The sequence below is a fragment of the Acomys minous genome, assembly GCF_964271855.1.
Source record: "Acomys minous genome assembly, chromosome: 2".
In the NCBI taxonomy this organism is placed as follows: domain Eukaryota; kingdom Metazoa; phylum Chordata; class Mammalia; order Rodentia; family Muridae; genus Acomys; species Acomys minous.
This window is the reverse complement of record NC_140484.1, coordinates 67,736,557-67,763,191: the sequence shown is the minus strand read 5'-3', so window position 1 is coordinate 67,763,191 and position 26,635 is coordinate 67,736,557. Positions and strand designations below refer to the sequence as shown.

The window sequence follows — 26,635 nt, the reverse complement described above, 5'->3', positions numbered from 1 at the left end:
CAGGTGAGAGCAGTATGGAAGAATGGGGGTTCAGGAGCCCCATAAAGAGAACATCAAAGCTGTTGGATCTAGACCCAGGGAGGGGCTGCATAAGCTGCTGTACCAATCAAAGGCAATGCATACAGTAAACCTAGAGCCCCTGTTCAGATCTAACCAGTGGATAGCTCATTCTCCACGGCTGTGGGGGGAGTGGGAACTGTCTCTGACATGAACTCTGGTGCCCTCGACTTGATCACTTCCCCATCATGGAGAGGCCAAGTGGCACACAGAGGAAGGGGAAACAGGTTGTCTGGATGAAACCTGATAGTTTGTGGTCAAATGGTGGGGGAGGAGGTCCCCTTCTGTCAGAGATCTAGGGGAGGGGAACAGGGCAAAAGAGCGAGGGAGGGTGGGAATAGGAAGATGCAGGTGAGGGAATAACAATTGGAATGCAATCTGAATAAATTATTATAAGCAAAGCAAAACAAAAAGACAACATAGCCCCCTGCCCCAGAAGAAGCCATGATTTGATTCATACCCATAGAACCAGTGGGGAATGTAACCAGCCGCCCCCTCCTCCTGACCCCGCTGGCATTAGCACAGCTGACTCCATGATGAAAGTAGCATTCAGGCCACACAGACAGCACCTCACTGGCCAAAACTAAAACAAAGACCTAATCCATCACAGTCCATAGTCCTGGGAAAGTCTCTAAATGTACTAACTTCGCTTTTTACTTCTGTGATTCTGCTTCTGGCTAACTGTACTTGCTAACTGAAGGATGTCAACCCAGGTTATGGGTTTTTGTGTGTGTGTGTGTGTGTGTGTGTGTGTGTGTGTGTGTGTGTGTGTGTGTGTGTGTGTGCTTAAAACCTCACGCTGAGAAAGGCTCAGGGCCACAATGATCCTGAACACTCAAGTGTAGTTACCTGCCAGCTGCTGAACACTTTCTACTGGCTTAAAAATATTTTCTTATTTTAGCTCCTTTGTATTTTCATTTCGTTGTAATGGATCATTTGGAGCCAGCTTGTTGACATCTATAAAACTTTTGCTAGAACAGTGACTAAAATCACATTATAGCTTTAGATCAATTAAAGAAAGTTGATATTTTAATAGTATAACTTTATCCACCTCATGAGCCTGGTGAAACTCTCTAATTTTGGGTCTTTTCTTTTCTTATTTCTTTATTTTTTATTTTATATCCTGGTCATAGCCCCCTCCTTTCCAGTCTTTCTCCCTTCTTCCCTCTCTCCCCTCCCTTATTCCTCAGAAAAGGGGAGCCCCCTTCCCATCCATCTCAGCTCATTAAGGCACATCAGGACTGTGGGTGCCCTCTTTCCCTGTGGCCTGGCAAGGCAGTCCTACCAGGGAGAAGTGATCAAGAAGCTGGCATCAGAATCCATATCAGAGGTGGCCCTTGCTCCCCTTACTAGAGGACCCACACGAAGCCTGAGCTGCCCATTGGCTACATCTGTGCAGGGGGCCTAGGTCCAGTCCATACATGGTCCTTGGTCGGTGCTTCAGTCTCAGTAAGCTCCTTTGGGCCCTGGTTAGTTGGTTTTGTTGGTCAACAAGGACATTTTCTCAACTATGTTCATAGCAGCTTTATTCATGATAGCCAGAATCTGGAAACAACCTAGATGTCCCTCAGCCAAAGAATGGATAAAGAAACTGTGGTAATTTATACAATGGAATACTACTCAGCTATTAAAAACAAAGAAATCATGAATATTTCAGGCAAAGGATAGAACTAGAAAATTAAAATATTAGAAAAAGAGGGATGGTGAGATGGCTCAGTGGGTAAAGACACCTGTGGTTGATCCTCATGATGACCCAAGTCAAGTACCCTCTGATCTGACAAGTACATACCACTCCTATGAATAAATGCAGTAATAATAATAATAATAATAATAATAATAATAATAACAATAATAATAGTATAGAGAATTCAAGAGCCAGCCCACCTGAGTTCTAATTACTGCTTTGTTCTCTCCAGCTGACTTGGGCAGGAACATCATGTCCCTGCCTCAGTTCTTACATGCCTAGATCGGAGGTCAGACGATCTTCCCTCTTATTCACAGGACTATTAAGAAGGTTGTGCTGAATAATAAGATGTGAAACAGGGAAGCAAACAAATGTCAGGCAACACAAGGGGCCACCTATCAGCTTAGGTCACTCACATAGCAGTTGGCCTTTCAAAGGACTTTTCCCTTTAATCACGTTTCTTCTTCCAACTTTTTCTCTTATTTCTCCGGCTCTTGTTTCTGTTTTATTTTAGCCCTCTTGGTTAGTTAATATTTTTATTGCATTTAATTGTTTGCCGTGTGTGTGTGTTTGTGTGTGTGTGTGTGTGTTGACATATATGTAGAGGTCAGAGGACAACTTGAGGGAGTTGGTTTTTTCAGTTCACCATGTGGGTTTCAGGGTATCATGCTTGAACTCACCAGCCCTAAGATTTTCCTTTTTAAGTTATATGCATTCTAGCAACATTTTTGATTTTAGGAGGTCACATAAACATAAATAATGGTGCAATAAACTACCTTCTTCCCACCTTCTTCCTCTTCTCATTTTAAATATCTCTCCCCCCCACAAGCCCAATTAATGTCCACTATATGCACATGGTTATAGCCATCCACTAGGGCATGAACAACCTACCAGTGGACATATCACTAAAGGAGAGCGATTCTCTCTCCCTCAGCAGCCATCACTGGCAGCAGCTCCTCTGGCGTGGTGGGGCCTCCTCGATGGTCCTTCCCTAACCCCACGCTGGCATTTTGATCAGCTCGATTTTGTGCAGGTAACCACACCTGCTGTGTGTTGGTATGTGTAACAGCCATGTCATATGTAGAAGTTAGCCTTTCATAGCTCTCCTCCGCGCTCACTGGCTCTTACACTTTTTCTGTCCCTTCTTCCACGACTTTCCCCACCCTAGGATGGTGGGAAGTTGATGATCTGGTTAAAGCTGAGAACTCAGTTATTTTTACTCAGCATCTCAACCAGTTATGAGTCTCGACATTAAACTCTGCGAAGAGACGCGTCTCTGGCCAACGTTGAGGACAGCACAGTTCTATACATATAAACACAATCATTTAGACAGCAGTTTGACAGCACAACAATTTAGCAGAACAAGAGTAAGGTGTCCCCTATGGCTTATGATCTTCTCAGTCATGAGCTTTAGATCAGGTTTATAGACACAGTCATAAAGTCCATGCTCGGAAGGCCTCATAACCAAGCAAAATGCTGGTTTGTTAGTCCCATAATTGTCATGCTACTATTGTTCCAGTTGGCACATCCCGCCAGCAGGTCTGTGTTGTAGCATGCAGGGGTCAGTGGTGGGTAAGACGGTGTGTCTCTCCTCTGACAGAAGCACTGTGGAACCAGCAGGGAGAGTTTCCTGGTCAGTTCAAGGTTGATTTCTCTATGTCCTGCACCTGCATTAAAATTTTGATCAAAGTAGTTATGTGAACTTCTACGAATTCATTTGCATGCATGTGTGTGTTGTGTGCATGTATATATGTTTCATGTGTGTGCTAGTTATTTGTGTATGCTGTTTGCATGCACATGTGTGTACCTGCATGTGGAAGACAGAGGTCAACCTCAAGTGCTCTTCCTTGGGAACCGTTCGCCTTGTTTTTTGAGGCAGAGTCTCTCACCAGTTCCTAGGGCTTACTGATCAGCCTATGCTGGCTGGCAAGCAAGCCTCAAGGATCCCCTATCTTCACCTCCATAGATTTGGGGATCACGCTCAGCTCCTTGCGTGGGTGCTTGGGCTTTAGCTAACTCCTCGTGCCGGCACAGCAAGACTTCACCAACTGGGCTGTATTTGCAGCTGCAGACAAAAGGTGGAAGAAGTAAGAGGGATGGGGAAGCAACTGTTTAGGGGCCTCTACGGGCCTAGCAATGCATTGAGAAGAATTTAGAAGTCTGACTTTAGACTAACTGTCACTTTGAAATGTGTGGAACTGAGTAGCGGGGACAGGGCCAGCAGAAGTACAAGGCACTCCGTAGTGTGCGGGGATTCAGAATCATACTCATGTTTCTAGAGATGAAAGTTCCTGTGATAGAATGAGAAACTTAAGCCGGGTGTGTTGGCGCACGCCTATAATCCCAGCACACGCCTATAATCTCGGGAGGCAGAGGCAGGCGGATCGCTGTGAGTTCAAGGCCAGCCTGGTCTACAAAGCGGGTCCAGGACAGCCAGGGCCACACAGAGAGACCCTGTCTCGAAAAACCAAAAAATAAAAAAATAAAAATAGAATGAGAAACTTAAAAAAGAAAAGGCGGAAGTGGAGTAGACCACCACGCCACCCTATGATGGGAACCCCGAAGTGGCGATGAGTGATGTGGTGGTGACACAACAAATAGCACATGCCTGGCAAGACCGGAGGGAATATAGTGACAATGCCTAAACTGAGAATACCAATTTCATCATGACCTTCAACCAAAGGATGGATAGACAAAGTATGGTACATTTATACAATGGAATGCTGCTCAGCTATTAAGAAAGGAAAGACATAATGCAATTTGCATGCCAATGGATGGAGCTAGAAAAGACCATCCTGAGTGAGGTCACCCAGACCCAGAAAGACAGGCATGGTATGTACTAGCTTACAAGTGGTTATTAGAGTATCAAGTCTCTTCTTGGTAACCTGCTGTCCTTCCTCTGAGTGCCACCAGGTCTCCCCCTCCAAGGGACATGGTCAAAGATGAGGCACCAGAGTATGTGAGAAAGTAATATCCCACTCTCCACTCTACTGTGGAGAGTGTTCTGTCCATTGTCTAGATCTGGGTAGGGGTTTATGGTTTACCGCCTGTATTGTCCTTGGCTGGCCCTCTCAGGAACGGTCATAGGGAAGGGGAAGAAGGGGGAAATGGTAGGGAGGGAAGAATGGGAGGATACAAGGGATGGGATAACCATTGAGATGTAACAAGAATAAATTAATAAAGTAAAAATAAATAAATAAATAAATAAATAAATAAATAAATAAAAACAAAAATAAAATAAAATAAAATGTTAAAAAAAAACAAAAAAAAAAAAAACAAGTGGTTATTAGCCATAATGTACAGGATAACCATGCTACAACCCACAGACCCAAAGAAGCCAAAGAGAGCCCAAGGAAGGATGCTGGTTCTCACTCAGAAGAGCAAATAAAATAGACATCTGAAGTGGATGGCTGGAGGGAACTGTGTGGGAGACGGGACGGGGAGAGCAATAGGGGTCGGGGTCAGATGTTGGGAAAGTAGGAGGGTGGAGAGGACCTGGAGAGAGAATGGAAATTGGTGGAGGAGCATCTCAGGGACAGGGGAGGTCCCCAGGAGTCTATGAGGTGACCCTGGCTGAGATTCCTAGTGGAATCTGGATCAATGTCACTAGAAAGTAAAAGCAGCCTGCTTAGTGTTTGAGGACGTAGAATAAGAAACATATGGAATAAATGTCACGTGCTTCCTGTCCGGTGGGCAGGGATGGAATGAACGGTTGATGCTGTTAGGTCTCTCATGCCCACAGAACATCACAATACACGGCTAAGTTGGGGGTCTGAATTGGGAGATGCCACTTTTGCCAGAGCACTCTGTTGTCCTGTGGAATGAAGGTAAGAGACTGGCGAGGGGACATCAGGGCAGCCCCTGAAGTCATCCAGCTCTCCAGAAAGTCTGAGAGAGTCAGAGGAAGGAGAGGAAATATGCATGGTGGCGGTGGGGCACGCTGGAAGGCTACCTCCAACATGGTGTGAAAGCCAAGACCAGGATGCTGAAGATAGCAAGCAAGTCCCACCTAGGGCTGCAGAGGGACACAGATGCCCCAGCAAGCATGGACACAGATGGATGATCATGTCTGAAGACAGTACATGACTAAACATGAGTCACACAATGGCAGTGTGAACAAAAGCCAAAATCCAGGGCCACAGCCTGCCTGATGCTTCCTGACACTTGGAAAGAAAGAAGAGACAGTCTTGGATTCACCAGGTTGTGCTTGGCAAGGATGTGCCTTCTCAGAGATGTCACTGTGTCATTCTGTATGTTACTTCCTTCATGAGACCTCCAAAGATAAGCAGACCCAGAAAAAAACCTGGATATCCTCTGTGGCCTGTGAAATGTATTAACCACAGTCATGTCTGATTAACCACCCCCACCCCCACCTTGTTGTCTTTTTTTTTTTTTTTGGCTTGGTCAAATTTGAATGTATTCAATGACTTGTTAGCATTGATATCTATGAGGAAAAAAATGTCAAAAATCTCTAAATAGGATTTCTATTGGTAAGTAGTGTCGGAAGAAGTGGTTCCTATCTGTTGTCCCAGGACTGAGGAGTCTGAAGCAAGAGGGTTGCCATGATTTTGAGGCTCTCTGGAGCTACAGAGTAACATCTCAAAAATAACACTAGAAGAGAATCTCAAAAATAACGCTAGAAGAGAGACAGTGAACTTCTTGCTAGCGTCCTGCACACATCTTCTGTACATCCCAGGTTTCTCCTCCTAGCAGATGCCATGAGCCTCTCTTTCACGTGAGGAAACCGAGGGTCTGGGAAGCTAGGCTGATTTGTACCAAATCACAGTGTCCAGCACAAGACCAAAGGCTTTCCCCAAAGCATTCATTTCTATATCTTACAGTGCTGGAGATAGAACACAAGGCCTCCTACATGCCAGGCAGGTACTCTACCACTGAACTAAGTGCTGAACCCCAAGACCCAACCTATAAACCCAAGTCCCAGACTTTCTTCTTGCACATGGTCCTGTGTTTGACCTAACCACATGTGGATCTGGCCATTTTTTTTTAGCACAATATACACACTGGAGCCTCAGAAGCTCTTTCCAATGGGCATGGTCACCAACACATTTGAGTCACCCAACCGGCAGAGCAGCCTTGAAAGTAAGATGAGGGCTTTCAGATCTGGAGAATGGCTTCTTGCTATCGCTTTTCATGATGTGTGCATGACCCAAGTCCCAAGAGCATTCCAGTCCTTTCTGCTTGGCTCATATGCAGGGATGTAAGTTAGACAGGCTCTAGAAGATGTCTTGTGACTCAGAAGACCGGGGACAGAGGATTCTTAGAGATTCTGGAAGAAGTTGTTATTGATTCCAGGTAGAGAGAAATGACCTACGAAGGAAGTTGTAATTAAAAATCTAACAGGTATTTAAGTAGAAGGTATCGTGTTGAGCATGTTATAAATAAGACTGCAACAGTATGACGAGAATGCCCACCTTGATAAAGCTTATAGGCCTGTGATGGCTAGTTTTTTTCCTCTTGACACAAGCTACAGTCACTTGGGAAGAGAAAATCTTAACTGAAATAAACTATCCATCAGATTGGCTCGTAGGCCAACCTGTGGGGCATTTTCTTGGTTAACAGTTGATGTGGGAGGGCCCAGATCACTCTTGATGGGGCTACCCCCAGGCAGGTGGTCCTGAGCTGTAGAAGACAGCAAAGCCAGGAGGCATCATTCCTTTATGGCCTCTGCTTCAATTCCTGCCTGCAAGTTCCTGCCTTGCTTGAGTTCTTGTCATGACTTCCCCCAGTGACAAGCTGTGAGATAAAATAAACCTTCTCCAGCCCCCAGTTGCTTTGGATCCTGGTGCTCATCACAAAGGAAACTGGAATAGGCCAGTGAAGGAAATCAGACTGCAGTGCAAGCAATGACAGCTAAGGCAAAATGCACTGAGTGTTGTAAATTGCACTCTTAATGAGTGTTATGGGATCAGAAGATTGAGTAATTGTAAGCAACTGGAGATGAATGGGGCATCTTAAGAAAAGGAGAGAGGTAGCATTGAGTGATAAGTAGGATTCTAGAGGCCTCTTGCATTGGAAATGGCCATACGCTACAGGTAATGACACCTTAGGAAGAATCTAGGCTCCTGGTAGCTTCTCTTGAGGGCGTAGAAGGTTCTATCTGCTTGCCAGGTGCCAGCACACTGCTTAGCATGCCTTCTCTCTGATTTTTGACTTCCCACTGTTCTAATGGAATGTATGTAATAGGCCAAATCACTCTTGCTTCCCAGAGCAAGCATGCAAGACGCCAAAGCAAATGCACTGCTATGCCCGGCTCTAGATGCCTGCCAATTCAAGCTGAAGATGAGCATCAGGTTGCCAGGCCACTCCCCCCAGGGAGCTTGGAGAGAATATAAGGCTGGAACTTGTGGCTAGTCAGTAGCTGGAGCCTTCCCAACATGGGCTGCCGCGCCCGCCTACTTTGGCTGCTGTTCTTCCACGCTGCGATTCAACCTGAAGCAGGTACACAGCTAATGTCCCAGGGCTCTTTACACAGCTAATGCCTAGTGACAGACTGGAACGAGAAAGTGTGGCTATTTGTCTCTTGTCCTCTGCTGCACCAGCTTAAAATCAAGCCAACACAAAGGGAGTGATTGCTCTGTTGGACATAATCCAACCACTGGCAAGATGCTGCTGTGATCAGCCGCACATCACCTTGATCCGTTTTTACGGACGTGGAGTCAAATATTATATGAAAGATTTGTTTTCTGTGAACAAAGCATCAGTCAGTTGTTTTCCTGGACACTGGCTCTGTTTGTAGGATTCTGGAGGGAAATAGAGAAGAGGGCCGTTGGTCAAGGTGAGCCAGTAAGGGACTTTGAAGTGCTCTTTGAGTCATGCGTTCATATTTTGGTGTTTGGCATTCACTAAGAGTATTGAGTTAGAGATGGCATTTCTCTTCTAGTGTTGAGTGGATCTGGAAAACGTCAATAAAACATCCTGTCTTGAAATATTTGATATGGCATAAAATAATCTGGATTTGACTTATAAAGATTTCTATTCTGAAAAATCTCTACTTTATGAAAAGTAAATTGACCTCTTTGATATTCTTGGTCTTAATGTGCATTCTCTATTAGTATGTTTAGTGAGGTTTTAATTTCATTTGAGACTATACTAATTTGAAACATTTGGGCCAGAGAGATGGCTTAGTGTTTAAGAGCCTTGTCTGCTCTTCCAAAGGTCCTGAGTTCAATTCCCAGCAACCACATGGTGGATTACAACCACCTATACTGAGATCTGGTGCCCTCTTCTAGTTTACAAGCTCATAATGCAGGCAGAACACTGCATTAAATAATAAATAAATAAATCTTAAAAAAGAAACATTTATATAATATTGATTATTTTTTATCATTGTTCAGTGGCTTAGGGGGAATATTAAAGTCTTTTATCATTTAATTTTCTCACTTGAGTATAAGTGAGAAAGTATACAAATGGATATTTGGAAATATTTATTAAACAAATAACTTGATTATAGATAATTGTATGCATATGTTTATGCAATGTTTCCAATATTGAAAACAGTTAAGTTGTACTAGAGCATAAGGAATTATTTAATGATTTCTTGAATGCTGTGTGCCTTCTTTTTAATCTACATGTCCTATAATACTCAAGCCTGGGAATGCTTGCTAGAGAGCAGTGGTTCTCAACCTGTGGGTCATGACCTTTTGGGGGTCAAGCAACCTTTTTACATGGGTCACCTACGGCCATCAGAAAACACAGATATTTACATTATGATTCATGATGGTAGCAAAATTACAGTTATGAAGTATCAATGAAAATAATCTTATAGTTAGGGGTCACCACAACATGAGAAATGTATTAAAAGGTCACAGCATTAGGAAGGTTGGGAGCCACTAGAACCTTCAAGCCTTACCTTTCCCGGCTTAAGAACTTGGAACAAGTTTTGAATCCCCATGCTGCTATGCCTGGTCCTACAAAAGGGTATGATGCATGAGATGATTGGGTAGATCAATGAAATGATGTTAGTAAAACACTTGGAAGGGTCCCCCAGACACAGAAACTGCTCAATCAGTCTAATTGCTGTTACATATGTTGTGGGTTACATCTCAAATGAAGAGATAAAATGATTAAATCTTGGATTCAGATTGCAACCCTTAGCCATGATGTCTCCATTTTACAAGCTCCCCTAAGAAGTCAGGATATTTCCCCACCTTTCAATATTTCAGTAGCTATTTCCTTCCTTCCTTTTCTTTTAGTTGTATGCAGGTTTCCATGGGTGGACATGTGCACCTAACTGAGTACAGTACCCCAGAGTCCAGAAGAGAAGTAAGCGCCTCTGGAGCTAGATTCACAGGCAGTTGTGAGATGCTCAGTGCATGTGCTGGGAACCGAACTCAGGTCTTCTGCAAGAGTAGTATATGCTTTTAGCCTCTGAGTTACCTCCTTAGCCCCTCAGTAGTAATTTTAAAGTAATGGATTCAACTTTCCAAATATAGCAGAAAAGGAACTTTTCTTTTCCCTCTATGAATAACAGGCTGTGGAGATAAACACTGAGGACCCATGAACTCTACCAATGCTATGTGGAGCTGATGGGGTTGCCCGACACATAAGAACTTTTGTAATCTTCTGAGAGAATTCAGAGTCCTACCTAATCATTCTAGCTCCCCTGTGGCAAAGATGATGCTGGGATTGAGCACAGACAAAGTGACAGTCTTGGCTTTGGGGATGTCAACCAAAGCGCGGATGAAAATGGCTTCTGGCCCAATCCAGAAAGTTCCCGGTGAGATTTGCCCCTAGCCATAGGTGGGGCTGATTTTGGAAAGTGCTTCTGGGGTATGGCCAGGCCTGTTTGGAATTGGCTCTGGAAAGGACTTAGCATGGATGCAGGACTGGGAATTGGAAAGATAAATCTCAATCGGAGACAAGTTTAACAATATCTGAGAGCTGCGAGGGAGAGTAACCCCCAAATTCAGTGGTTCTCTTAAGAGTGCGTTCTGGCAGCTCCCTTTTCCAACACTGGGGACAACAAAGTGGGTCCCCCATGCAAGAGTCAACTGTGTTCCTTGTCCTAACTTTCCCTGAGCCCCACCTCTCACCCTATGAAACTCATGTTTCAATGATAAAAATCTGTCCCAAGGAGGGCTGTCGCTACTTTTCATGGGGCACTGATAACCTTGCCACAGCATTCAGCTCTCTTCTCTGCCTGACCTCTGTCCTCTTTGAAGTTTGCTAACCTCCTACGATGTGCTAGAGCTGTCTTCCATGTTCAGAGAACACACTATTTTTCTGTGGTCCCATGCTGGAACGTGGTTCCCAGCACTATCGAGGTCCATTTAAAGTCTTTGAGACCATGAATAGAAAAGCAACGAGCAAGAGCGTCATACCCTGGGTCCCTCTGCCCACAAGCCTCTCCCAAAACAAAACTAAGAGGATTATTTTTTCACCTGTGTTCTGCAAATAGCAGGAGAGTTGTGCAGCTCAACTGATTTGGTAGACACTACATGTAAGTCTGTTATCAGCAGGGCTGACCCTCCCCTCCCTGCGCCGTGCCCCCACCCCCACCCCCCGCCGCCGGCTCCTGGTGCCTCCTTTATTTTTGTACCCTTTGCAACCTTTCTACCTCTATCCATGCTCTTGCTGTGCCCCTCCCTGATATGTCAGTCTACAGCTTTCAGGTGGGGGTGCTCTTGAGCTTCCAGGAGCCAAGGATTAGTGACAGGATCTGGTGTAATAGGCTTTGCCAGCCTCTTGATAATTTCACAAGAGCCTAATAGACAATGGGACCAGTGTGACCTTCTAAGAACAACCACCCAGGGACAGAGTATAACTCCCTCAAGGTCACATGCTGAAAGAAGGGTTTTGTGGAACTTGCAGATCACTGGAGCCTTAAGTGTTACTGGGGCAATTCACACGAAAAATGCACAGGGCCACCTCATGGCCACCACAAGTGGGCTGTTGGAGATAAAGTGTAGGCCAGTGTTAACACAGGGGCAAATCTCTGACCTAGGTCTCAGGTGATATCTGATGACGGTCCTAGCTTTTGAGTTGGTGGAAGCTAGGGGTCTGCTAAGAATATATTCCAGGGGTTATTTGATATTCAAAAAGAGTGCTGGGTTCAAAACAGATGGTGGGTGACAAATGGCTGTTAAGGGGATTAAAAATAGCTCCAGAGGATTTTGATTCTTCAGACGATTCACAGTTGAGAAGTTCTAGCCAGTCTTGTATACTCTTTAACCCAAGTGTCCTTATTTTTCTGGAAGCTTCAGTTCACAACACTACCCAAGGTAAATAGGGAAGCAGTCTCTACAAATCCCATCGTGGTCAACTGACAACTTCTTGCGACTATGCTGCTGAAAGGTGCCTGCCCTGCTGTCCCATGTACTGGCTGGTTAAATGCTAAGCAAATGTCACACTGCCCTGGTGAATGCAATGAGGATCGGGGCTGTAAATACTCACACATAACTGTCTCCCTCAGGGTTTTACAGTCACTGTGATGAAACATCATGACCAAAAGCAGCTTGGGGAGGAATAGGTTTATTTCGCTCTAGAGATCCGCCCCACAGTTCGCCACCGATGGCAACAGGGCAGGAACCTAGAGGCAGGAGCCATGCAGAGATTGTGGAGGGTGCTGCTTACTGGCTTGCTCCTCAGGGCTTGGCTCAGCCTGCTTTCTTACAGAACCCAGGACCACCAGCCCAGGGATGGTACCACCCACAACGGACCAGGCTCTCCCACATCACTAATTAAGAAAATGGCTAACAGGCTTGCCTACAACTGAGTCTCAGTTGGGGTTTCCTCTTCTCAGATGACTGTAGCTCATGTCAAGTTGACATAGTAGGGGGCATACACACATGTGTGCACACGCGCGCACACACACATTCATTCTTTCAAATATGCTAACACACCTCTCACACACATTCACCCACACTCTCTTATTCATTCCTACATACTTTCATGCATTCGTTCACATCTACATGTTCACAAGTACACTTTCATGTTGCACACTCATTTACACACACACACCACACATGAGCAGCCTGCTTCAAACACTGTTCTCCTTATTCCCCCGCCCTAAAGAAAGCCCCCTTGTCCTCACCCACTCCTCCTGCCTAAAGTATCCGTTATCTCCTTGCCTAGTCCTCAAATCTCCCATGATTCCCTAGCTCCTTAGCTCATGTTTCCAACTAACACACTCCAAACATTCGAAATCAAACAGGCAAGACACCATTTGTCCCCACCTTGGGCTGCCCTGGAGTTCTGTAGAGAGGGGGTGGGAACAGCTTCTAGCTGGGAGACAGGTAGAGTTGCAGTTTGCATTACTCAAGACTGGGAGATTTTCCCATCAGTTTCCATATGAATGATCAAGAGCTGCCGTAGCTTGGTGTAGGGTGCATGCATACATCCTTGGCCTGTGTGTGGCTCTGGGGTCAGACCCCGGTGATAGCACCTATCTCCCCATACAGAGATGATAGCTAGGCCTGGTGGTGACCACCAGTTACAGTGTTCAGGATGTTGAGGCAGGATGGCAAGTCTGATGCCAGCCTGGGCTGCATAGTAAAATACTGACTCAAAGAACAAGGTAACAGACCAGCAGTTGGTTTCATCCTCCCTGCTATGGAAGTCCCGCCCCCCCCCCTTTCTCCACAGCCAGACTCTGGCCCAGTGGTCACAGATCTTGCACGTCTCACCTCCTAGCCCTATTCTACCCCCATCTCTTTCCTGGAATTACTCTTTTTAGAGAAGATCGCCCTAGCCTTTATTTTTTTGAGACAATGGCATCAGTCTGATTAGCATCTTTGAGCCCAGCCATTTGTTCTTCCTTGGCCCTGTGACCTGTCTCATCTTAAACTGGTCCCTCTAATCACTCCCCCCCCACCCACCAGTGGCTCAATCTGCTTCCTGACCTGTGACAATCTATTCGTAGAACCCATCCAGCGTTACCCGTGACTTACACCCCAAGCACACCCCTGCAGCTGCACTCTGGGTCTTTCTTCTCTCTCTTCTTAGTTGGCTAGTCCCATCACCGTCACCCAGGGCAGATCTCTCACACCGTTCCTTTTCTTCTCCCGCTGCCACCACTGGTTCAGGAATTTGTTTCCTCCTCCCCACCTTGAAGTTCAACCTGTTCCTCCAACACCTGTGGTTTAACACTCAAAACCCTTCCCTACCTGCCTCTACTTACCTTGCAGCTCTACTCAGTATTCCACCGACCAGAATTCATATTTTCAGCACAGCAGGCCACTCCCCCACTTCATAGCTTTAGGAAATGTATTTGAAGAATACGATTGAATATTACCAGGGACAAAGTGGTCCTCTCTGCCCACTCTCACTCATACAAACATGCTTCCTGGGATCCCAGGTCCGACAATGAGCAAAAGGAAAATGAGGTCCATTTTACAGGCAAGAGCAACCGCATTTCAAACTGCCTTGTTTGGTGAGTTGATTTATTGACAGCTTGCTGGGCGTCTCCCCTGTGTCCGCTGGGACACTGGTTCACTGATTATCTCAGGAAACAAATGATGCCAGGATGGCTAGCACCCCCAGGACTTTGGTGTTCAGCTTTCTTGTCTTTGGTGAGTGTAGCAAAGAGCACCTGCTTTGCTTGGGCTAGTTTGTATTACCTCAACCAATTTGCCCAGTTGCATCTAGAACCACAGCTGATGACTTGGGGTTGGTCTTGTCTGAATGGCCATGTTCATATGTGGGAATTTTAGTAGTTCAAGACATGTGCTAGAAGTGGACGGGTTGAGGCGTCTTCCTGAGGGGAAGACAACCTGTCAGTAAGACAGTGGCTGGGAAGGGAAAGCTAAGCCATGGGCCATGGACAAGATGAAGGTGACACTAGGGAAGCCAGGTGCTCTAGAGGTTGAATATCCTCCAGAACCAAACATGGGCACTGCCTCCTGTCAGCCGTGGGTCTGAGAAAGTTTCTTGACTCTGGGTGTCCTAATTTCTTTGTGGCAGAGTCTCTCCAAATCAGCTCAGATCAGGGACTGGACAGTGCTCAAAAGGGAACACCATGACCATTGAATAGAGGCCAGCAGTACCAACTCTGGACCTCCCGGAGCCTTAGAGAGAGCTGCAGTCTCTTGCTGCCTAAATCATACCTCTGCTCAGGGGTCTGTAAGCCGCCTGATCTGGTTTTTCATCTGTGAAGAGGACAGAAGGACCGGGTCACTTTTGATCCGTTTCAGGGCATCACCCAATGTCAAAGCACAGCTGGCTCTCCCAACAGGCATCTGGCAATTGATCAAGTTATTGCAAAACTGCCCTTCCCTATAGTACCATAGGCCTGGGTTCTAGGTTGTCTACCGAGTAGGGAGTCACCTCGCAGTGGCTAAAGCAGAGATATGGGCTGAAGGACCCAGGAAGGGGTTGCAAGGGACAGTTCTGGCTTGCAAATAGTGACATTAGAAAAAGTTATTGCTCCTGACTAGGAAAAGTCAGGAAGGAGTTTAAAACAAAACAAAACAACAACAAAGACCTGCTATATTTATTCTGAGTAGAAGCCAAATATACCTTTACTAACCAAATATACCTTTGAAAAACAAAAACCAGGACCAGGCCTTTAATCCCAGAACTTGGGAGGCAGAGGCAGGCAGATTTTGTGAATTCAAAATCTAAACAATCCTTAGGATCTTCCCAAATGAGAAAAAGTGGATAATGAAAATAGGAATAGAAAAAAAATTTAACAGAAAAATTGTTTTAAAAAGATAGTCTTAAAAATGTTAGGAACACCGAATTAACTAAGAGTATAGTAGAATTTATATATAAACTGTCACTTCCTAAGAGGAAATCCAACATAACCACAGACTGCTAGAGAATCATAGTGAAATATACTGGCTGACAAATTGTCAACATAACTGAAATTAACACGGAACTGACAGAAAAAGGGAATTTTATGACTAAGTGCGCCCCAAGACAGGGGCTTAAGGGAAACTGGTTCTTTCCTGTTGGCACCTCTATTCTGGTGGCTGCAAATTTAGATCCCCAGGTCCTGCTCTCTTGTGCCTGGGGATTGGCGGGTTTGGAGCAAGGCCTAGGAGGTTTCCATGGGAACCGGGGTTGACTGTGTTCAGGGGTCCCTACACAGCGCTAACATGGAGGTTGCATCTCAGCTTGTTACAGGACGGACATCAGAGGATCCGGTGCAAGGCTGGAGAAGGGACGGCCGAGGAGAAGCCCCGTCCAAGGCATGTCCATAGAACAGCAAGATGGTGAGCCCTAGCCAGACAATGGCCATGCCTGCAGGAGGATGGGGCAAGGGAATATGGGAACCTTGAGGTGGAAAGACACCAAAGCTCCTGGGATAGACAGTCCACACTCAGTAGGATGAGTTCCTCATCTTCAGACAGAAACACACCCCAGTGTTCTCTGTGCCTAACAAGACAGAAATGCGGTCAGAGCCTTCTCTATCTGCATGGTTCTTCTGCATCAGTGAGGAAAGGTGTTCTCCAGTGCTGGCATGCGTGGGAATGACAGCGTGTTGAACACACAGTCTCGGGCCTCACCCCTAGACACAGGCGTACCCCAGAACCTTCATATTTAATAAGCTTCCTCAGAGATGGCAACAGGGTCTGTCTGAGGGCCACACTTTCCTGCTCTGTGGTGACTGGGAAGCAGAGAGATAGCAAGAGAGCACGCCCACTCTGTCACAGCCCTCCCTCAACAGTCCTCGACTATGTAATTATTGGTTTGTAAAATGGAGATGATAAAAAATGGCTCCTAAGTGTTCCCTCTGTGCCGGGCACTTCACCTGTATTTGCTTCGTGGTCACTCTTTAAGGTATGCACTGTTTTCTTTTGCAGATGAGGAAAAGAGACGCTAAGTGGCTCCACATGTACTGATTGCATAGCTAGTGGCTGACCCAGGCATACCCTCACCTTTGGTTGTTTTCTATCCATTGTCCTAGCAAAGGTTGCTGCCCCTTGAGAACACTGGGACAGCAAATAGGCTGCTGCCCAGCGAAGTGCTGGCAGGTAAAAATGTTGAGTGCCAAGCGACAGCAGAGGGCAGCCTGTCCCTGGGCAGAATGCACGCTACGCGTTCTCCAAGCAGTTGCGTTTCCCAGTACCCACAGGGCGCGGTGGAAATGACCCAAGAATCCAAGCTCTTGGACTGAAGTACCAAGCGGGTGGACTTGGTCAGTTTCTGTCTTCTTAGATGAAGATTGTCTTGCTGGAGTAGGTGGTAGTTGGGACACAGAATGACAAGGGACTGAAAAGAACAAAGCAAAGTCTTGTGGCTTGCCATCAGAGCAGGATCTAAACTTGTGACGGATAACTCTATCCCAAAGGAGGGTTTTCGGGAGACCTATGGGGTCTCATTCTGGTTCTCCTTAACTAGTGCTCTGTCACCAGGAAGCAGCTGCTACTGTCATCCTTTCCTCCCTGCTACAATGGGGACAACAGTATCCTACACGGTCCCTGGGATCCTTACAAAAATGTCTGTGTAGAGCAGCAGTTCTCAAACTGTGGGTTGCTACTCCTTTGAGGGGAGTGGCACATGGGGTATCCTGCATATCAGAGATTTACATTATGAGTCATAACAGTAACAAAATTACAGTTACGAAGTAGCAATGAAATAATTTTATGATTTGGGGGGTGGTCACTAAGACATGAGGAAGCATATTAAAAGGTCACAGCATTAGGAAGGCTGAGAACCACTCTAAAGGGTTTAACCAGATGCTGGGAACACAGGCAGGACTTCCAGGAAGCTGGTGGGGAAATGACTCTATTCACCAACACTCAGGTGGGGGTGGAGAATACCTTTCTCCCAAAGACTGGCTTCCTGTGCAGCTCGTGGAAGGTTCTAGCAGGTGTTCTGGCCGAGTGGAGGTGTATTTTGAAGGCGTGTGGGGCACAGTGTGCGATGACCTGTGGGACCAGAAGGAAGCGCAGGTCGTGTGCCGGCAGCTGGGCTGCGGGGATGCCGTGTCCACCCTGGGAGAGGCCCACTTTGGCCAGGGCTCTGGCCCCATTCTTCTAGATGACGTGCAGTGTTCTGGGACTGAGGCCTCCCTGGGGCAGTGCTCCCACGCTGGCTGGTTCATTCACAACTGTGGGCACGAGGAAGACATTGGTGTCATCTGCTCTGGTAAATCACTTTCCATCTTTTCCAAGACTTGATTTTTTTTACTTTATCCAATCATTCCTCCCCCACCCCTCACCCCAAAGCGAGCCTTTGCACATACTGTCTTAGGGGATCAAAAGCCCTGTCTGCTCATTGTCTCAGGAACCTTCCAGAATGACACTTGTGTGGCGCTTCTCTTTCATGGACTTTGGGAAACAGCTGGAAATGGACCTTTTATTTCTCTCCGGTCCTGCTGTGTCCACTTAGGTGGCAACCGTAACACTGGAAGGAAGATAGATTGGCAATGGAAACCCTTGGGCCAGCTGCAGGGTTATGTGATTTGTGGGTCCCAGTGTGAGAGCTATGAGAAATGTCAAGACAGAGACAGCAGAGCACTGAAGGGTGGGCTCCTTTTAATTGTGGGCCCTGTGGGATTACAGGGAGGTACCCCTGGGTAACCCCTTACTGGTCCTGTCTTCACACTCATCTCTCTGTGCTTGGTGTAGCATTGTACATCTCATAGCTTTTTTTTTTCTAATTAAATGGGAGTGATCATTGTGACAGTAATCATTGTGACCCGCCACCTTGCCTTATATCCTGAAATCCAGTCTGCTAATAACATGATCCCCAAAATTCTGCTTTTGGGGGGAAATGATGCTCCTGGAGACAGAGTATGGTGAACCAATTGCGGATGATAGGTTAAGGCGTAGGGGGGAGAAGAAAGGCTAACTGAAGCTGCTAACTAACCCCTCCCAAGTCTCCTCTGTTCATATTTCAAGATCGGAGGCCGGGCGTGGTGGCGCAGGCCTTTAATCCCACTCGGGAGGCAGAGACAGGCAGATCTCTGTGAGTTCGAGGCCAGCCTGGTCTACAAAGTGAGTCCAGGATAGCCAAGGCTACACAGAGAAACCCTGTCTTGGGGAGAAAAAAAAAAAGATCCGACCTTCCCAGAAGCAGGAGATGAGGCTCCATCCACTGGCCGAGAGCTAAGTACTCACCTAACGAGTGTTTTCTGTGGAAGGCTTGGGCAATCTAGCAGGGGACACAATGGCCTCCTTGCATATGCCCACTCCCACCAGCAAGCAGCATGTCATTCATGGTGACTGCAGGTGTCATGAGCCCTGCCCGGGTCGGGGTCTTCCCCACTGCAGGGAGTTTAGAGAAGTCTTGGCCTATGAAACTGCCATTCCAGCCTGCAGGAGAAAGGCAGCCTTAGCTCCTCTGGTTATCCTTACTCTGAGCCCTGCTCTAAGATCGAATTGTGCCACATGCTTCTGAAAGCATGCCCTGTGAGCCCTCGCTCAGCCCAACCGCTATGGGCCGAGCTGCAAGTGCTTGGACCAGGTACCCGGAGTTGGTGGGTAAGGGGTGGCTGAGAACAGTCTAATTAACAAATTAGCATAAGCATAATCTTACTTTGGGGAAACTTAGAAGCTCTTCTCAAGTATATGGTTCTGTAGTTGTTTTCAACTGGGGGTGATTTTGTGCCCTAGAAAGCATCTGGACATTTTGATTGTCAAACTGTGGTATGTCCCTGGTGTCTGTGGGTGGCATTGGGGACTCTTTTTAACCTCCTACAATGCACAGGATGGCTCTCTACTGAAAAGAATGTTCATGTAAGATGGTAATAGTGCCGAAGCTGAGAAATTCCACTTTAGAATCAAGCATGTGTAGGAGGAGATACTGACTTCGGTAACTAACTATAATCAATGATACATTGATAGCTGATTGATTAATAGTTACTTTCATAGTGACTGAAATTGTCTAAAACTCCTTACCCAAGTGTAAACCTGGGCCTAGCGCTTTCCAATAATTTCATCTGATTGTCTTCTCTCCTGATTTAAAGTTGATTAAGTTTGCCCTGTAATTTGTTGTAAATATGCTATTTTGGTGGATAGGTTGAATTGAAACTTGAATCATAGCATGTCTTGCATTCTAAGGCCAGGAGTAACGAGTCTCTGATTTGTTTTGCCTGAGACTGCCTCAAAGCCTAAATCCTATCTGCTCATGTGGTACTTTGCAGTTCTGCAAGCATTTTGTATGTCTCCCATTCCATCCCATCCTCAGGCACATGCCTGTAATCCCAGAACTCAGGGAGGGAGAGGAAGGTGGATCTCTGTGAGTTCCAGGCCAGTCTAGTCTACTACAAAGTGAATCCAGGACAGCTAAGGCTAAACAGAGAAACCCTGTCTGGAAAAATCAAAAGAAAGAAAGATTAAGATAAATGCTTTCTTGACCAAAGTCACCCAGCACATATTTGAACTCGAGCCATCCATAACTAATGCCCTGTCTTCCCACCAAACATGCCCAGGGTTTGGAGAAGATGCTCTGAACTTTAATGCACCCACTGTTGTCTTTGTTGCTCTGCTAGTAGTCTCATCCACTTGGCCTCCCCAGAATGAACACACACACACACACACACACACACACACACACACACACACACACACACACTCACTCCAAGACCTGACAATCTTGGGTACAGGAAGTCCCCCAGCTTAATCATCTTGGTTTAGCTAAAGCAAGGACTTCATCATCAGAACCCACACTTGCCCTATTCCAACTCCTTAAGTGCCCACCTCTCCTGACAAAGGAGGAAAGACAAAGGACGCTAACTGGGAAACCAAGTAGTTGACTGGTCAGTGAGAGAACTGATAATGGGCTAATCAGTTGTTGGACTTCCCAAGCATCATGGCCCGGGGTTGCCTACCCTAAGCAAGTCCCATTCATTTTCAAAGTCTAAACGATACCAAAGTTGCATTTACTTTAATATGAAACAGCTTTTGAAATATTTAATACCAGGTAGCATAAATCCCTTAAGAAAACGCACCTATTCAGCCCGTGGCCCTTCCAGCTCCAATCTCAAGCTGAGAAACTTGGCAAACCAACCCTCATTCAAAGACCTGCGCACACCCTGAGCAGGACTCACACTTACATGTATACACACCCACAGATACTGAGCAAATGTAAATGAATTTTCCTTCCCAGATAGCATTGGCCTTTCTGAACTCACCCTGTGTAACCAATTCCAAGCTGAGATCTCCACTGGGGACATGGTCCTAGGGCATCAGCAAGCCAATCAGCAAGGCAGGACATTGCAGATTTTATCCTCTTCCGTAGACTCACTTTGCATTCTACCTTCTTCTCTTCCTCATAGAATCTGAGCACATTCTCACAGACAATGAAGCATCAAGAGGTCTTGGTAAGAGCGAAGACCTTAGCATGTCTTTAATAGAGCACCCACAAGCTCCCCTAGTCATCTGATGGCTTTTGCTACCATAACCCAAGTGGGAGGCAGGAGAGGGCAGAAAACAAACGATGGATTTAAACCAAAAAGGCCCACCAAAAGAAAGCGAATGAAAAGACAAATTCCTTGGCTTTAACCATGCAGGTAGAATTTCAACCCCAGACTGCTTTGTTCTTGTTGCCCAAACTTATTTCAGAGGACTCTGGAGGAGAAACGCACCAGGGTTGGCAAATTACAATTCAAGATGCGGTTGAACTCTGGGTGACTAAGGAGAGTCCTGTCTTTTATACGTGAAGACAGAGAGGGGAGTCCAAGGACGTGTCTCTTCCGTTCCTCCATCACAGGCTAATGGAAGAAAGAGGAAAGCCTTGGCTTATCCAACAACTGAATCTGTTGATGCTCTCCCCGTAGGAGTGCCCTTCTGTAGCCTTTGACTCTGCTATCTTCTGGAAGTGGATGTATTTGTGCACATAATCCAATTTGTAAATGACTCCGAGCTGCCTGAGCTCGTCATCACTTTCCACTGACCAGATCCTACTGGACACGCTCCTCTTCTTGCATGCAGCCATGGTGCCAGCTAACGCCTAAGAGCAGCCATGTATACAGCCCACTTAGGTGTGCTCTTTCTCTTGGGAATGACTCCTGTTTATTTATCTTTGCTCGTAGATGCTGAGATCTTCACGCCGTTTCCTGGTGGTGAGTCAAGGTTCCCTAGTTCCTTGTGTGGTGTGTTTTGGTGGGTATCACGTATCTAACTAGTGGGTAGACATTCAGCCATATAAATCATACCAAATAGGATGATTTCAGCAGAGAACCCCTGTGCGTTCACTCCATTTGCAACACTCTATGAACTTTGTTTTGATTGCCTTGTTTTGTTTACTATGTTGAAGGAAGCTCTACCCTCTTCCTACGTGTTCTTGGTCCAAGTACTTAGACCAAGACACCTCCCCGCCCCCATCCGTACTACCCATCACCCACTCTTACACCGTTATGAACACCCACCACCAGCACCTTTGCTTCTTGGTACTTGGCACGCTTGCAGACTCCTGCTTAATTCTCCTTTAAAAGGATCCACTTTAGAAAAACGGAAGTATTGCCAGTGGGACCTGCCCTAAGGGTTGAATGTGCCAGATACTTCTCATAGCTCTTCCTGTAAATTCTAGCTCAGGATGGGGCAGAATTCATCTTTGCTGTCGGACTCTGACTTCTGTGAAAAGAAAAATCAGGTCCATACTACTAATGAGAGGCTCCCTTGCGCTATCTGCTCAGATGTGGTGCACATACAGTGAGCGCTCAGTGTGTAGCTAGGCTGGATCCCAGCAGGATCCTAGCGGATCCAAGCAGAGTAGCTTCCTTCCAGCAGTACTTTTGTACCTTTAAGACTGGCCACAGTTGCAGCTCACGAATGGGTCAGGACCATGCTCCGGGCGAATTGAAGTTTTCTACCGTGGCCAGTGGGGCAGGGTTTGCGATGACCAGTGGGACTTGCGTGAAGCCGACGTGGTATGCCGACAGCTGAACTGCGGGTGTGCCCTCGAAGCCCCAGCCCGGGCACGATTTGGTGATGGCCCAGGGGAGTTTCTGCTGGATGAGGTGGCCTGTACTGGGACAGAGAGGTTTTTGGGACAATGTTCTCATGCAGGCTGGCACCTACATAATTGTGGTCCTGGAGAAGATGCCAGTGTCATCTGTGAAGGTAAGAGCCGCCTCTCCCTCCAACAATGCACATTTTGTTATCAAGATCGCATCTGCCTCAATCCCTGTCCGTACCTTTGTCTCCGCAGCTGCGATCACAAATTGGCTCTGCAGCTCGGGTAGGGCCAGGTGTAAAGAGCCATGGGTAATTTACGTGCTCAGGACTTGAGCTCAGGATTTTCAGACACTAGACGTTGAAATGGGTTTTATACAGGAAACAGAGTGGCAGACGTGGGCAGTTCCATCGTAATGGTTTCAAGACATCTCATAAAGAGTCAATCTGACTCACTAGCGAATGACTCACGCACAGGCACTGTGAGGCATGAAGATAAAAAAAAATTCCCATTAATACTCACAGTCCAAAGCAAGCCCTGTGGTGGTGCATAGCACTCTGGGAGGTGAGGTAGAAAGCTAGTGGAAAGTTCAAGGCTAGCCCTCATAACAAAGTGAGTTCCAAGCTCGCTTGGTCTACATAAAGGAGCTGTTGTCTCAAAAGATTAGAGCGATCTGGTAAAATGGCTCAGGTGGTAAAGAGATTGCTACATAATCATGTGGACCTGAGAATGATCCCAAGAACCTATGTTTTTTTTTTTTTTTAAGGGCAGGAGCAGTTGTGCTAACTGGCCAGACCCTGGCCTAGAAAACAAGGCAGGTGGAAGCTGACCTCTGACCTCTGCTTATCCAACACGTGTACCTGTACACATATACAGAAATAGAATTTGTGACCTAGAATAGCTTGAGTTTGCCCTGCCAGTTTTTATTTTGTGGCAGGTATTGGTGTGAAAATCCCTGAAGAAAGAGAAGACTGAGATCAGTGTGATGCTGGGCTTCTCATCCCAGCATTGTGGACATTTGGGGTTGGTGGTGGTGGGGGGGCTGCCCTGTGCATTGGAGTTATTTCATAGCATGCCTGGTCTCCACCAGCCAACAACTGTAGCAGCTGCAACAGTTGAAATGTCCTCTAATATGTCCCCTTACAGAGAAAATTGGCCCTAACTTAGAACCACTGGTCTAGGAATACAAACCTGACTCTCGATTTCCACCAACCACAGGACTAATTTTCAACACATTATCAATGGCAAAATACATTGATGCACCAAGTGGGAAGGGACACTGGATTAAAATTAAAGGGTTAAGTGGGAATGGACTTCTATTGGTTCCAGTGGTCACAATGTCTGCCTTCCTGGGCCATTATGATGTTACCCAGGGCTAGAGAGGTGGCCTTAGCACTTAAGAACATATACTGCTCTTACAGAAGATGCAAGTTCAGTTCCCAGCACCCATGTTGAGAGGCTCACAAAGGCATATAAGTCCAGGTCCAGGCAATCTAACATCCTCTTCTGCCTCCATGGGCACTGTACCCACATGCACATACCAACACACACACACACACACACACACACACACAGAGCTCAGTGGTTAAGAGCACTTGCTGCTCTTGCAGAGGATCTGGGTTCTGTTCCTAGCTCCTATATGACAGCTTGCAACCATCTAATTTCAGGGGATCTCTGAGCCACCCTCTTCTGACCTTCTTGTGGGCACCAGACATGCATGCACTGCATTTATGCATTTATCCAGCCAAATCACCCATACACAAAAATAAGCCAATATATTTAAAAATAAATAAAAATTTAAAAGATTAACTTTAAGATATTCCTGATGTTAAATAGCAAATGCTTTTTGCTCACTTTACTCCTTCTAAATGATAAATTCATTTTTTGTTTCGATTACTCAAGTTTGAGTTATTCTGCAATACTGCCATTTTCATTTGCCCCAAGGGAGCTGCTTGTTAAGGCAAACTCCCCTCCCCCATCCCCATTAAGAAGGTGGCATAAACTCTTTGAATAGTTCACGGGACTGAGTGTTTTGTGAGCATTCTTCTGAACCATGTGAAACAAATAGCTGGGGAAGTAATCTGACCCAAATGCTGTTAGCTGTTTTCTTACTCCAATAGCCACTGAATTCTCAACCCCTCTCCCTACAGGGAATGGCCAGGAGCCAGTGGCGAGGCCCCAAGGTAAGAACTGATCCCTTCATTTGACGCTTACTTCTGAGCCACTTGCTGAGCCAAGTTCAGAGAGAATGTCTTGTATAATCCATACATAGTCACCCCTTCAGGAGTTTGGTGGCAGAGGGTTTGGGCCCCCTTTCTGCCACTTCACTAGTGACAGTGATCATAACAGCTCCTTGTCCTCTTCCTTCTCCTTGTGCTCCTCCTCCTCCTCCTCTTCCTCCTCATCTTCCTCCTCCTCGTCCCCCTCTTCCTCATCGTCCTCCTCCTCCTTTTCAAGACAGGGTTTCTCTGTGTAGCCTTGGACTCAATTTGTGAACCAGGCTGGCCTTGAACTCACAGCGATCCACTGGCCTCTCCCTCCTGAGTGCTGGGATTACAGGGGTGCACCACCACGCCTAGTCCATTTATGTGCTTCTTAAAGAGGAGACAAAACAGCTGCCTCACAGTACTCCATATGGGTTTAAGGTCACAGGCTCAGAATGGGACAAGTTACCAACACTGCTGAAGTGTGTGACAGTTCTGGGTGACAGCTTAACTCACAGAGTCACTACTTGTTTTAGTCTTTAGTTCAGAGGCCAGAACCCCTTTTGGAACATTCACGTTTCACAAGCCAGGTAGTGTCTTGGTAGTGACTAAACAGCTGAGACAATGTGAAACCAGCCTCAGGCAATCATGAAATCATGGGTCTGTCTGTTCCCACCTAAAATTTCTCTGCAAAATCAGGTTTTGGAGCTGGGTGATGGTTATTTGGTTAAAAAGAAAAAAGAAAAAGAAAAAGAAAAAGAAAACTCCTGTGCAAGCAGAAGACATAGCACCCATATAAAAGGCAGGCTTGGTGGTAGGTACCTCAAACCCCAGTACTGAGAGGGTAGAGACAGTCAGATCTCTGGAGCTTATTGGCTAGTCAGCCTAGCTGAATTGATGAATTCCAAGTTCAGTAAGAAAGCCTGTCTCAAAAACAAGGTGGCGAGTGATGGATGATTACAGAAATACCAGCATCAACCTCTCTCTCTCTCTCTCTCTCACACACACACACACACTACACACACACACACACACACAGGGGGGACATGAGTGTGTGTGTGTGTGTGTGTGTGTGTGTGTGTGTGTGTGTGTGTGTGTGTAGTGTGTGTGTGTGTGTAGTGTGTGTAGACCTAGCTGTGAGGTAGGACAGATTCCACTGGTTCCTGACTCCAGTACTGAATGAATTAACTCTAAACATGCTCTATGCATGACTTATTTAATGTTTATAAGAAACTTTTGAGTTGGGTGCTTTAAAAATATTCACTTTTTGATGATTAAAAACAGAATCTGAAAATTAATTAAATCTCCCCAAACAATGTCTTTAGCTAGTCAGGGGAGCTGTGCTAGCTGCTTGGATGGTATCATACTTAACTTGGTCATGGTGGAGAGCTGGTGCTACAGGCATCACACTCACCCTGCTCAGTGGCCATAAGCAGGAGAAATTGGAGATGCTCCTCGTTTTTCCTCCCTTCACCTTACACAGCTAATACTTCAGAAAACTCTGTCTCTACTTTCAAAACATATGCTAAACTCTTCAGCATCTTTCAACCCCGAGAGTCTTGTCATCTTTTGTCCTACTGATGGCAACAGTGCTCTAAGCCGCCACCTACCTCTGTTATACCCCACCCCACAAATGGTAAATTGGATCATGGCTCTGTACTCAAAACCTCCCTAAGAGTGCTTCATTGGTTTTATTGTCTCTTTCTGTCTCTTTCTCTCTGTCTCCATCGCTCACTCACTTGCTCACTTGTTCAGTGTGTGTGTGTGTGTGTGTGTGTGTGTGTGTGTGTGTGTGTGTGTGTGTATAATTATGAAAACTATGTAGTCATGATAACTTGGAACTTAGAATGAATATATACCTCCCAAACTGAACTCATGATCCTCG

General features: G+C 46.1%; 1 protein-coding gene across 1 annotated transcript in view; it reads left to right on the top strand.

Moving 5' to 3' along the window:
- Positions 1–8,136: 8,136 nt before the first annotated feature.
- Positions 8,137–26,635, top strand: part of LOC311609661 (scavenger receptor cysteine-rich domain-containing protein DMBT1) — a gene marked incomplete at its 5' end in the record, with an annotated part of 112,701 nt that continues 94,202 nt past the window's right edge. The window contains 5 exon segments of the mRNA XM_084802907.1: positions 8,137–8,200; positions 15,817–15,915; positions 17,450–17,794; positions 22,456–22,713; positions 24,667–24,729. Coding sequence (XP_084659033.1) covers positions 8,137–8,200; positions 15,817–15,915; positions 17,450–17,794; positions 22,456–22,713; positions 24,667–24,729 — 829 coding nt within the window.